The sequence below is a fragment of the Odontesthes bonariensis genome, chromosome 10 (genome assembly GCF_027942865.1).
Source record: "Odontesthes bonariensis isolate fOdoBon6 chromosome 10, fOdoBon6.hap1, whole genome shotgun sequence".
In the NCBI taxonomy this organism is placed as follows: domain Eukaryota; kingdom Metazoa; phylum Chordata; class Actinopteri; order Atheriniformes; family Atherinopsidae; genus Odontesthes; species Odontesthes bonariensis.
In genome coordinates, this window is record NC_134515.1 from 8,312,456 (window position 1) to 8,326,214 (window position 13,759).

Sequence of the window (13,759 nt, forward strand, 5' to 3'; positions counted from 1 at the left end):
ATCATCGGCACGGTTACGTGCACCTGATCATCTTACTGGACCACCGTCTTTGTCCCAGAATATATGGAGTTATTAAACATAGTAACGCTGTGGATCATGCAGGGCCGGTTTTTGCGATGGGAAATGTGGGCGTCTGCCCAAGGCGCACTCTATGTGTATTAACAAAAAAAATTAAAAATAATCGCCAGTTTTCTAGACTACCGCTCATCTCCATGTCAAGTTAGTGGGGTCAAACAGGTTGTGTGTGTCAGAACAGGCAAGTGGGGGGGGGGACTAATCCCAGGCCACACAATGCCAATCCAAATAAACTGTATTTCATTCCTAAAATTAACATAGACCCATATACCTTCATGTAATTAGTTGTGTTGTGTGAAAAATTTTAGGAAAAAAAAGTAAAAACTATCTGTGCCGTCATCTACGTGAATTTGTTTACGTCACGTGACTCCGGTTGATTGATGGGTGAACGGACGGTGTTAATGGGAAAAGCAAAGGTAATAATGTGGAGTCATCATGGATCATCATCATGGTAAAAGACCAAAGAAGCCATCAGGTGCCCAGTTTAGAAAGAGAAGAAAAGAAGAAGAGGAGAAACGGGCAAAAGATAAAGGGATGACGTGAGTGACGTAGGCTATTTATTAGGCTCTTGCTAATATGTTGCTATTAGCCACGACTGTATTTTATTTTTAGTTTTGCTGAACTAGAATTGGAATTGAGGCGTCATGTCATGCAATTAATGGATCTTGGATTGTTTTTATTGTTATGAGCTATATGCTAAATTAAATAACTTAAATAACTTCTAATATACATTGACATGGCATTTTGTAAGCTACATGTGGTATATTTTTGTACTTTTTATGTATTTAAGATTTTATATATATATATACATAAAATAAAATAATACAAATAATATAATATGTTGTTGTGTTGGTGGTGGGGTAAGTCTTTTTTTTGGGGGGGGGGGGGTTCGCTCGCCCAGGGCATAAATCTAGCCAGGTCCGCCCCTGTGATCACGAGAAAACACTGAGCTGTTTCCAGCTTCATCATCTGTGTAAGTACGGCTGAATTAACCGAACAGACGCCGTCTTTAAGCTTCTTAAATGGTGATTTTGTCAGACGTCGCAGCAGTTTTGAGGATTTTATTGGATTTTATAAGCGTCCACACGTTGTCCTAATGGGCCGTTTGGCTGTCTGACAAAAGAAAAGAGAAAAATATGTGAATGAGAGCAGCTTTATTGGGACTTCAGCTGTTAATATTCACGTACATATTTTACTCAAACTACACAAAGATGAGACTTTGGAGCACGTGTAGAGCGTAAACACGCAGGAGTTGTTCGATTCCAACGTGTTTACGTGCGTTTCAAAAGTCAATGCAGACGTGCAGCGCCTCAGTCCCTGGAGCAGAGATGCTGACAGACTCAGTCAGAATAGAAGGAAAGATGTTTGGAGATGCATATAAATTCTCAGAGTAAACTCCTGGAGTGATCAGGCCAGAGTCCATCATCTCTGGATGAACCTGAAAACGGCTGCACTCAAACGTTCCCCATGTTATCTGAATGAAAAATGGGAGAAACCTCCTAAGGAAAGGTGCTCCAAGAGGCCAGCATTGCTGCTAAAGGTGCTATAAACAAGTACTAACTACACTTTCTGCTCGCCTTTGTGGAGAATTGGGTTTAGATATAGAAGGTTTAAAAAAAAAAAAAAGGAAAAAGGAAAAATAAGTCTGAGTTTGAGTGCCTGAAAACTTCCCTGTATGTAGACACTGACTGTCCTTTGAGCCTGACAGATGAATAATGGTGGTTGTAGGTGTTCAATGCAGAAAGATGTAAAGATAACAGGGTTCACACACATCTGTGATACAGATCCAAAAGCATCCGAACAACATCTACGTACCCTCAGAAAGGTGAAGAGACAAATAGACATCCAGTTTGTCAAGAGCTTCTCCACCACGGACTCAGTTCTGAGGAAAAGAAGAGCTCAGATAAACTGCGTGTACGTGAAAAACAGCCCCACAACACCACCCGGGGTGCGCCGCCTCACCTCCTCAGCATCAGTTTGGGGTTTTTGGCCACGTATTGTTCCACCAGATCATTGAGCAGCGTCTTCAGGATGTCTGTGAAGTACTCCAGTTTACCGTGCAGGGCTACAGTCAGCAGGGAGGCCACGTAGGCCCGGTCCCGCGGGGAAAAAGTCCGCTGGACCTCCAGAGTGTGAATGAACTAGACGGCACAACGGGGATGAGAATCAAAGCTCGGACGACCTAAAAACCCAAAGAAAACCTCAGGAGTGAACTAACCGCTGACTGACCTTGGTGAGGAAGAGTTTGCTGTTGAGCAGATTGGACAGCTGAACCAGCCCTTGCTCCACCGTCTGTCTTCGGCTCTCCGGGACGTCCAGATCTCGTCTCAGTGGCGACTCCTGGTGGCCCGGGAAGAAAATGCGCTCGGCGTACGCCCGGTAATCCAGGAAGGGAATTCCTGAACCCACCAGATCACTGGACATGTCCATCATCTCTGTCATCAGGTCTAAAAAGTGAGTAAAGGCCAGAGCTTAGTTCCCAAGCTTTACATTCAGGGAGGTGGTGTATTATTATCATCTCAGGCTGGGGATAAATGAGGGCCAATTAAGGAGAAAAATGGAGATTTGGCCAATAATTTTGGGCCAATTTGGTGAAAACATACAACACAAAACATAGTACATGCTTTATTTAGTTATTTAGGACTATTTGAGTGTTTATAAAAAACTTAAATCTGTCAGGAACGACAATTAATAAATTACATTTTTGATGCAAAATTCATTCTTTGACAAAAACGTAACGGCTGATATCAGCTTGAAACTGGTTTGTACTGGAAAACTAAAAGGTTCCAACTGGCAGTTTTGTTGCCGTAAAACTGTTCTTTTACATTTTAATGTTTATTTCTACGTTCGTGTATCTTACACTGTAAAACAGAAACACAGTGATTTGGTTTTATCTGCACAGGATCGCACTACGGCGACATTTTAAACCGGTTTAAACTTGGCTGTGCTTGTTAAAAAGCAGGTTTATGAACAACAGTGGTAGCCACTGTATGCAGTAACATCTGAAACCGTCTGCGGTGACGAATGCGTTTAATAATCAGTTAGTACCAGACGGTGGACACACCTGTACGCCATCATAATGAATGAAAGCAGATGAATTTTACGCGTCTGCTTTCATTGGAAACTCTCGATAAGTGACGGATATCGTGTCGTTTTCCACATCGAAACTTCTGACCAGCTCTGTAGGAATAGTCTTTATTCCCTGGCTGTTTTTTGGTTGGTTTGTGTTTAGTTTTATCTTTTTTTTAGTGAAACGTAGGCGGTTAGAAAACACGTGAACACAACAACAACACAGTTTTTAACACGGAAAAATAAACGAACGCATCACGTTTATTTTCACTCGTTAGGTCGGACAACTGCGTGCGACCTTCCACCCAAACACGGTGATGAGGCGCTTTGTAACCACGAGGTCAGGAGGAGGGGTGGACTGTACCTGTGAACTCCTTCTTACAGCGGTCCCTGACGCTGGTCTCCAGGTTCTCCAGCTGGATCTGCACCTTCTTATAGTCCCTCATGGCCTGTTTGCTCTTTCTCCTGAAGCGCAGCAAAGATCATGTTCAGGCACAAAGGAGGAACAGTAGTTTGCAGTTTGTTGATGACCAACAGCTTGAGCTCCGGCGTCGCCATGTTTACCTGTAGATGAGCACTATGATGAGCACTATGAGAGCCACGATGGAGGCTCCCACTCCGACTCCCACCTGAGCCTCCAGAGGAAACGTAGACTGCGCCTGGCTGTCGTACTGAACTCTGCCCAGTGGGAAGTTCAGGTTTCCCATTTTCACCTGCAGGCACGATGAAAGGTTTTTACCTGAAAACCATCCATCCATCCATCCATCCATCCATCCATCCATCCATCCATCTTTCCATCCATCCATCCATCTTTCCATCCATCTTTCCATCTATCCCTCTATTATTCGATCCAACTATCTTTCCATCCATCTATCCATCTTTCCATCCGTCCGTCCATCCATCTTTCCATCCCTCCATCCGCCTATTGTTCCATCCATCCATCGTTCCATCCATCCATCCATTCATCCGCCTATCTTTCCATCCATCCATCCATCCATCTTTCCATCCATCCGTCCATCCATCCATCCATCTTTCCATCCCTCCATTGTTCCATCCATCCATCGTTCCATCCATCCATCCATTCATCCGCCTATCTTTCCATCCATCCATTCATCCATCCATTCATCCGCCTATCTTTCCATTCATCCATCCATTCATCCCCCTATCTTTCCATCCATCCATCCATTCATCCATCCGCCTATCTTTCCATCCATCCATCCATCCATCCATCCATCCATCCATCCGCCTATTGTTCCATCATCCATCTTTTCATCCATCCATCGTTCCATCCATCCATCCATCCATTCGCCTATCTTTCCATCCATCCATCCATCCATCCGCCTATCTTTCCATCCATCCATCCATCCATCCGCCTATCTTTCCATCCATCCATCCATTCGCCTATCTTTCCATCCATCCATCCACCTATCTTTCCATCTTTCCATCCATCCGCCTATCTTTCCATCCATCCATCCATCCGCCTATCTTTCCATCTTTCCATCCATCCGCCTATCTTTCCATCCATCCGTCTATCTTTCCATCCATCCGCCTATCTTTCCATCTTTCCATCCATCCGCCTATCTTTCCATCCATCCATCCATCCGCCTATCTTTCCATCCATCCGCCAATCTTTCCATCCATCCATCCGCCTATCTTTCCATCTTTCCATCCATCCGCCTATCTTTCCATCCATCCATTCGCCTATCTTTCCATCCATCCATCCGCCTATCTTTCCATCCATCCATTCGCCTATCTTTCCATCCATCCATCCGCCTATCTTTCCATCTTTCCATCCATCCGCCTATCTTTCCATCCATCCATCCATCCATCCGCCTATCTTTCCATCCATCCATCCATCCATCCGCCTATCTTTCCATCCATCCATTCGCCTATCTTTCCATCCATCCATCCGGCTATCTTTCCATCTTTCCATCCATCCGCCTATCTTTCCATCCATCCATCCATCCATCCGCCTATCTTTCCATCCATCCATCCATCCATCCATCCGCCTATTGTTCCATCATCCATCTTTTCATCCATCCATCGTTCCATCCATCCATCCATCCATTCGCCTATCTTTCCATCCATCCATCCATCCATCCGCCTATCTTTCCATCCATCCATCCATCCATCCGCCTATCTTTCCATCCATCCATCCATTCGCCTATCTTTCCATCCATCCATCCGCCTATCTTTCCATCTTTCCATCCATCCGCCTATCTTTCCATCCATCCATCCATCCGCCTATCTTTCCATCTTTCCATCCATCCGCCTATCTTTCCATCCATCCGTCTATCTTTCCATCCATCCGCCTATCTTTCCATCTTTCCATCCATCCGCCTATCTTTCCATCCATCCATCCATCCGCCTATCTTTCCATCCATCCGCCAATCTTTCCATCCATCCATCCGCCTATCTTTCCATCTTTCCATCCATCCGCCTATCTTTCCATCCATCCATTCGCCTATCTTTCCATCCATCCATCCGCCTATCTTTCCATCCATCCATTCGCCTATCTTTCCATCCATCCATCCGCCTATCTTTCCATCTTTCCATCCATCCGCCTATCTTTCCATCCATCCATCCATCCGCCTATCTTTCCATCTTTCCATCCATCCGCCTATCTTTCCATCCATCCGCCTATCTTTCCATCTTTCCATCCATCCGCCTATCTTTCCATCCATCCATCCATCCGCCTATCTTTCCATCTTTCCATCCATCCGCCTATCTTTCCATCCATCCATCCATCCGCCTATCTTTCCATCTTTCCATCCATCCGCCTATCTTTCCATCCATCCGCCTATCTTTCCATCCATCCATCTGCCTATCTTTCCATCTTTCCATCCATCCATCCATCCGCCTATCTTTCCATCTTTCCATCCATCCGCCTATCTTTCCATCTTTCCATCCATCCGCCTATCTTTCCATCCATCCGCCTATCTTTCCATCCATCCATCCATCCGCCTATCTTTCCATCTTTCCATCCATCCATCCATCCATCCGCCTATCTTTCCATCTTTCCATCCATCCGCCTATCTTTCCATCCATCCATCCATCCGCCTATCTTTCCATCCATCCATCCATCCGCGTATCTTTCCATCCATCCATCCATCCATCCATCCATCCATCCGCCTATCTTTCCATCCATCCATCCATCCATCCATCCGCCTATCTTTCCATCCATCCATCCATCCATCCATCCGCCTATCTTTCCATCCATCCATCCATCCATCCATCCGCCTATCTTTCCATCCATCCATCCATCCATCCATCCGCCTATCTTTCCATCCATCCATCCATCCATCCATCCGCCTATCTTTCCATCCATCCATCCATCCATCCATCCATCCATCCATCCATCCATCCATCCATCCTTCAGGGTTCTGGGTTCTTCCTCCACTCACAGTGAACTCGGGCAGGCTTTCCACCCCATCCTGCTTCTTACTGGCTGTGACAGAGGGCTGCTGGGCTGGTGGCTCGCAGTACAAGTGGTTGTGCGTCAGAGTCTTCACCACACAGAAGCCGTCCCCTATCCGAGCCTCCACCTCGTGCTTGAACATGGCGCGATCCAGGCGCTCCCCCTGGAAGGGAGGACCAGATCATACAGTTTGAGGTTAGTTAAAGCAGCAGAAGGAGGAGAACGAGCCGGTTTAATGGCAGGTTACCGGTTACACACCTCAACAGAGATGATGCTGCCTGGTTTGTGGTGGTACGGCTTGCTCGAGTCGTTCCGGTTCAGCTTGTAGAGCTTCGGGTCGAGTTCATAGCTGAAAGCTTCGTTAGCCACAGAGCTGAAGTCGAAATGGAGGCTGTCCAACAGGAAGTGGACTTTCACCCTGGCCCCTCTGGCCTCCGGACCCACAGCAGGGGTCGGACACAACATGAGAGAGGAGCTGTTGACTGTGCAGCGAGATTCGAACTGACGGAGAGGACGGGGACAGTTTAAGCTCGGAACAACGACTTTGTACACAGAAGTGTGCAAAAAGCTGTCGCATGGACTTACATGTTTGACGTGGCAGAGCGCTCCCTCCGGGCAGTTCGTCTCTGGAACAATCCGCCTCCACCTTTTCAGCGAGCCCTGGTGATCCCGTCGCCCGCTCGCTTGGCCTTCATCCTTCCTCCTGATGCTCCGCCTCCTTCTGGGAGGAAGAGCGTCGGGAGGACTGAGGGTGACTCTCATTTTCGGCTCTTGGACCACATCCAAGTTCTGACCGGAAACGCTGATGATTCTGCCTCCGCTACAGGGCGAGAGCGGACAAGAGCAGGTCACAAAATGTCATCACTCTTGGTATTTAGATGATACACTCGTTTCTATCAGCGCTGGGGGTCTTTCTACGCAGGAGCACAGCCACATTACTACCGTCAAACAGATTAAAGAAGAAGAGCACTGTTCCCATGGCGACAGGGAGGAGGAGAAATAAGCGCTTGGAGATGCTGTTTTGTTAGATTTTATGGTACAACATTTGAGAAATAAGAGGATATCATACTTCAACAAATAAACCAAAAAATGCCGAGTTGAAGCCAATTTGGTTTCAACTAAGGCAGAACTCAACTCAACTTTATTTATAAAGCCCTTTAAAACAGCCGTGGCTGAAACAAAGTGCTGTTCATGAATAACAGCATGAAGTATAAGGCATAAAACATAAGAACAATATTAAAACAATAACAGAAACAGTCTCATGCTGGGTTAAAAGCCAGGGAATAAAAAAAAAAGAGAATAAAGATAAACACTTTTCAGAGAATGAAATAGCTGATGACGAATAATATTTAATATCTACCAACATATAGATGCAGAACATTAATAGATGACGGGTGGATGGCATTTGAAAATGTTTCCAACTCCAATTTGACCACAAGATGTCAGTAATTGTTACATTAAATGCATTTATTTGTGTTCTAGGTACAATTTCTGCAGGGTAAAAGATTTTTCTAATAATAAAGGAACAGATTATAGGACATTCACAAGCAATAACAACAAAGAGGAAAGTAAAACATTGTAGAAATGAATTAAAGAGGTAGTTCTAAAAAGGATAAAACAGACTTTTAATGCCACTGTTTCAGTTGTTTCTCACGGTTTGTGTTTTTTAGGGCAGAATCTCGGTAGTTTTGGGTGTACAGCTTTATGCAAACAAGACGCCGGTACCTTAGAAAGCTTTTGGATGGTGCGGCCTTTGTGACGTTGGGGTTGGGGGTGTAATGATACACCAGACCCTGCAGATGGCGCTCTGCTCCCCCAAAGCGCACCGTGACGCTGTGCTCTCCTGTTCTGTTGCTGCCTCGGGTCTTACAGCTGATCTGATCCTCCTGGACGTCCAGCCTGCGCAGAGGAAGTTTTTTTTTTTCTCCTTTCTGGACAGTTACATAAACACATTCTTGTTTAGTTTTAGGCTTTTTATGTTAAGTTAACGGCCCCTTGGGGACACTTACATCAAGCAGGGCACTCCTCCGATGAGGACACTGACTTCACTTGCGTGTCCAGTCCTCAGCCTTCGGCCTCTGATGGTGAGAGACGAGCCCCCGGCCTTGGGCCCTCGTTTAGGGAAAATGCTGCTGAGTGTGGGATTCTGAGAACAGGAAGAGATACACGGCAGCAGAACGATGAATGAGACAAAAAAAAAAAAAAAAGAGTGGAAAGTCTAATCAATAATCCAATACAGAGAGTGTGATTTATTGGGAAGATAAAAAGAAACACCGGGGCATACTGGGAAACTCTAGAAGGCTTCCTCACAGCCAGCCCGTTTAACAATTAATCTGCTTGTCACTTGGGACAATTAATTAAGGCTTCCGTCAAAGCTTCAGTCCCTTTACTGTTATGTAAATAAGCCGAGGAGCTGCGACTTTATTGGAGAGCTTACTTACATTTTAGCAGGCACTGGTGAGGCCTAATTAGGACGAGTCACAGATAGGGAGGTGGGGGGTGCCATTTCCTTAATTAGACAGTTATCTTTAGTGAGAAAGCAGTGGTTTTTTTTCCCTAAATAAACGGAGGCATTTGTGCACGATTTGCCGTAACGCTGCACCCGACCACATCTGCGCCTCGCTCTTCTGTTTCTGAGACCACCCGGGGACCCTCCTCTCAGCCGGGCCCTGCTCCGGTTTGTTGGCGTCCACACCCAAGGCCCATTACCGTGTTCTGGTGTGTGAATCTGAGCAGAACTCAGGGGGGAAAACACGCCACAAGGGCTGCCTTTGAACTGGGTGTTTTAAGTATTTCCGCCTGGTTTGAGGGTGTTGTAGAAGCAACTGTGTTTACGGGCGTCTAAGCAGACGGCTAAAATTTGATTTTAACACATGCGAATGGAAGTAAACCAGTTTTCCTAAAAAAAACATCTCTGAAAGCACTGGTTAGGGTTGAACACTTAAACTTCTTACCCTGAGACCCCCCAAAAACAGACTATTTGGGTACCGAAAGATAATAGACGGCTATGCCTTGAAGAGCGACAGAGGAGGCAGAACTCAAAAAGGATTTCATGTCTCCAGGAGCGAGCGTGACTGTGAACGGCTGTTTGTTTGTTTCTGTGATGGATTGGCGATCGCATCCAGGGTGCGCTCCGCCGCCCAGCCAATGGCAGCTCCCTGCGAGCCGGTATAAAAAGATTAATCTCCAGGAGCATCATCTGTTGGTCTTTACTTAATCCAAAGTGACGCCGTCTTGAAATGAGCGTTCGGTGAAAAGAACAGCCAACTACAAGCGAGATAACACAGTTATTTAACCAGCAAATATCAGCTGGTTACCCTCCTAACTTTATTTCAGAGAGCAGACAACTAATTTTGTGAAAAATCAGCAATGTTACTCTCATGATATCAAATTTAGGTGACGGCACAACCCCTAACCCTTCCACTGTTTAAACCACAGCCAACAGGCTCTCTCGCAGCTCTGCTGACTGTGTATAAGTGCATCAATACTGAATTAACAGAATTAATAATTAACATTATTCCTGTTAATCTCTGCTTCACTGAAAATAAAACGCCCGTTTCTACAGAAGCCCAGAGCGGACGTGGTACGTATAAACTCTTTTTTTGATGGTTATCTCGAGATAACGAGTTAATTTACCGATGGTTTTCGAGGCCACTTTTTCTCCCCAGTCCGCCCCTGTTTATATGTGTTTATGTGTATTTCTGGTAAAGCTGTACATTTTTACCCCCCTTTCATTGAAAACTGAATAAAGTAGCCTATGAATCAAACATGGAATGTGGAGCGTTTATGAAAATGCCCAAAGCAAATCCCGCTGGTGTGACAAGCATTTTGTTTTCTCCAGATAACGAGTTATTTATCTCGTTATCTCCAGAAAACGATAAAGGCACCTCTCGTGCATCATTCGGTAACCATGGAGACCTGCAGTCCAGCCAGCCGTCTCCTTAAATGACGCGGGCTGATATGAAAGTTATCTCTACAAGACAAACAAATGGCGAACACATAAAACACATATAAACAGGGGCGGACTGGGGAGAAAAAGTGGCCTCGAAAACCATCGGTAAATTAACTCGTTATCTCGAGAAAACCATCAAAAAAAAGTTTATACGCACCACGTCCGCTCTGGGCTTCCGTACGTTTCAGAGCGGTTATCACGACATCTTTACCTGGAAGCTGAAGATCTGAGCCGACAGCCCGACTACTCCTTCTCTCACTTGGACCGAGGCGTGGCCGCTCCTCTCCGATCCGCTGCTGGTCGTCTCACACACTATCCTGCAGGAGGACATCACAAAACCGTCACCGTGGAGAAAGATTGGGGGGGAAGAGGCCTACGGCGTGCGGATGCCTTGCCTTGAGGAGACTTCGTATCTGCTGTGGATGACGCTGCAGGGGACTCCGGCTATCGTGACCGAGCTCTGGATTTCTTCGACTCTCTGGCCGAGGTTGGAGCCTGAAATGGTCACGACCGTTCCTCCCTCCACGGGACCAGAAACCGGGTCCAACTGTAACACAGGAAGGAGGGTAACTGGATCATAATCCACCTTTCTGTCAATTCAATAAACGTGTGAAACGCTTTGATGTCAGAGGCAACGTGACCAACGTGCAGAAACAGATTTATTTGGGTGGCAAACACCTCCTCGGGTCGTTTCATCGTGACTCAACTCGACAGCTTGACTTTTGTTTTGAATGCAGAGAGAAGAAGAGGAACGATCAGGGTGGTGCCGGTTCACACACCTAAAACTGTAAACTCAGACTTCTCTTTTGTCTCGTCTTTTTTCCCCCACAATTGTATAAAATCATCCAAGTGTGAATTAATATAGTATTATTTATATAGAAGATAGTATTTGTTTTTAAAAATACTATATTTCTCTAAGCTGGTGAGGACATAAAAACTCAAAAACACATTTCTGATATTTCCAATAGTCGTGCTTTTAAAAATTTCCAGTAAAAACGTGGCAACCCCCCCCGAGTGAACTGAGAGGCTTTATGAAGCAAACATCAGCTGGAAAACAAAATCAGAGGCATTCACAAGTCAAAAATAGTAAAAAGATTCATCTTGCACAGCTTTTTCTAAAAGGTTATGTTCGGGGTCTTTCCAAAATTGGCTCCCAACAGAAATCTCCTCCAAGTGCACGTCTCCACTTGCTGTCCGATTTCCATGTTTTTATCTTATAAACTATCCAGAACACAGTTTAGGCTTCTCACGCATGACAACGTACTCAAGTCTAGTCTTGCTTTTAGGGTTATGGATGCTATTGGATGCTCAGTCCTCAACAAGCTCATTAAAAGCTGGCAGAAGAGGGTCAGACACAAAGCAGAGTCCTGTTGGCTTTCGTTGCCTGTGGACACGACATTGAAGCTCTGTTAGCCTCAATTCAGGTGTCAATCAAAAGCAAAGGATGCTGGCTGTATTCTGCAGTGCTTAAATGCAAAGTATCGAAGAAAATATCTTTTTGGGGCCAATAGTTTTATGAACTGGACATTTGTTGGGGTAAAATGTACCTCTGTGGATCAGCACAAGGCTTTTTGGGTGAGTTTATGCATCGATTCTGCTGATCAAACAGCTGTTTACACAGTAAAGATGTTTGCAGACTTGCCTTTGAGCTGGAATAACTGCTTGAGACCCTCATATAATTATCAGAAAATAAACCTTGGTGTGGGTCACGTATATCTCCAGATACAATGAGAATAAACCCTGTCTCAGAAAGAGCTGGTGCAGGTTATCATGTTTACGTTTATGCATTCAGCAGACGCTTTTATCCATATCAGCCTATAACATTACAGCTGACGTCAAAGCTAACAATGAGCCACATAGAAGGAAACCTCGAGTCAGGCTCTGTCGGAGGTGACAGTGTAGAGACGGAGTGCAGGCGTAGAGGGAAGCACAGAAAAGCACAGGGTAAGTGCGAGGGCAGCAGATGCTCTCTGAAGAGCTGGGCCTTCAACAGTTTCTTGAGTCTGGATTGTCTTGAGCGTGGTGTAGGCACTGCTAGATGACCGGAGTGACCGAGTCGTGCCATAAACCTTTGCGAGAGCATTCGAGTGGATTGGAGCCGTTCCATGAAGGACTCTGTAGGCTAACATCAGTGACTTGAATTTGTTTCGGGCGGCTAAAGGCCTCAGTATGCTTCTCCGTCGCTATCCGTCAATCCGTCTCCGTAGTCACGGAGAGGCTCTCCGTCCTTTCGAAGTTCTCCGTCGGGATATCGGATACGCAAGGCAGTTCACCTCCCGATCAGTAGGCGTCGCTACGTTAGACGACATAATCTCGCAACGTCTATCGTGAAAGTGGTTGATTGTTCACCTTCTGGCTCAGTTCCACTCCTCACAGTGAACGATGGCGACCGAGAGAGAAAGACTGTTGTTGGGAGTTGGAGCTTGTTGATATTGAAATGCAAATAATTTTGATCAAATGTTGACTGTCACACAGTAAACTCTTTAAAAAATGTTGTTGTTCTGAGAGGAAGGAGCTAAACCGGAAAAGCGATTCCGGAAATTATGTTGTTAGTCGACCAATCACAACTATTTTGGCTGACGCACGCAAGCGACGGAGAGCGTCTCCGTAGGCGACCATAAACCAGCCTTAAGGGTAACCAGAGGAGCTCAATGAACAGAGGGGTGACGTGTGCTGAGTGAAGACCAGACGCGCCGCCGCGTTCTGGACCATCTGCAGCGGCTTCACAGCACAGGCTGGGAGTCCAATTAGGAGTAAGATGCAGTAGAGATGACCATAGACCCGGGGCAGATGCTTTTATCCAAAGCGACTTACATGACCAACATCCATGCAGCCAGAAAGAAATAACAGCAGATCCAAAACATAGAATTATTATTTTTCCATTTTCACCACAGTTGGCCTCCAGAAAGTACTGCCGTTCCACGCCGTTTCTTTCTCTCTCTCTCAAGCAAAGACAACATTAATAAGTGTTCATGAGAGGGTAAAAATCTTACAAAGTGGATGACCGGAGCGGGGCAGGTGTGTTTGACCTCATCCGAACACGAGTCCTGGTACACGCAGCGAGAGCCGGCAGCGCCGGCACACCAAACGCAGCCGTACTTTTGGTCGGCGGTGCGGCACCGGCTGCAGTCGGACCGACCCACCGAGCAGTTGAACAGAGTCACTGAGGCGAGAGGGGAGAAAAGGAGCAGAAAGCGGTATTTATGCTGAAACAAAACACGACACACACTCGTTTACTGCGACTT

At 45.9% G+C, this 13,759-nt stretch overlaps 1 protein-coding gene across 1 annotated transcript in view; it reads right to left on the reverse strand.

Annotated features, from left to right (window-relative positions):
- The window catches only part of LOC142390575 (plexin-B1-like), a 93,835-nt gene that overhangs the window by 13,991 nt on the left and 66,085 nt on the right, over nucleotides 1–13,759 (reverse strand). Inside the window, exons 16-28 of the mRNA XM_075476119.1 lie at nucleotides 13,508–13,677; nucleotides 10,910–11,061; nucleotides 10,726–10,831; nucleotides 8,572–8,708; nucleotides 8,288–8,461; nucleotides 7,148–7,382; nucleotides 6,821–7,063; nucleotides 6,549–6,725; nucleotides 3,709–3,857; nucleotides 3,509–3,609; nucleotides 2,305–2,522; nucleotides 2,038–2,216; nucleotides 1,891–1,957 (exon numbers count right to left, since the gene is read on the reverse strand). Coding sequence (XP_075332234.1) covers nucleotides 1,891–1,957; nucleotides 2,038–2,216; nucleotides 2,305–2,522; nucleotides 3,509–3,609; nucleotides 3,709–3,857; nucleotides 6,549–6,725; nucleotides 6,821–7,063; nucleotides 7,148–7,382; nucleotides 8,288–8,461; nucleotides 8,572–8,708; nucleotides 10,726–10,831; nucleotides 10,910–11,061; nucleotides 13,508–13,677 — 2,108 coding nt within the window. The remainder of the gene's footprint in view (nucleotides 1–1,890; nucleotides 1,958–2,037; nucleotides 2,217–2,304; nucleotides 2,523–3,508; nucleotides 3,610–3,708; nucleotides 3,858–6,548; nucleotides 6,726–6,820; nucleotides 7,064–7,147; nucleotides 7,383–8,287; nucleotides 8,462–8,571; nucleotides 8,709–10,725; nucleotides 10,832–10,909; nucleotides 11,062–13,507; nucleotides 13,678–13,759) is intronic.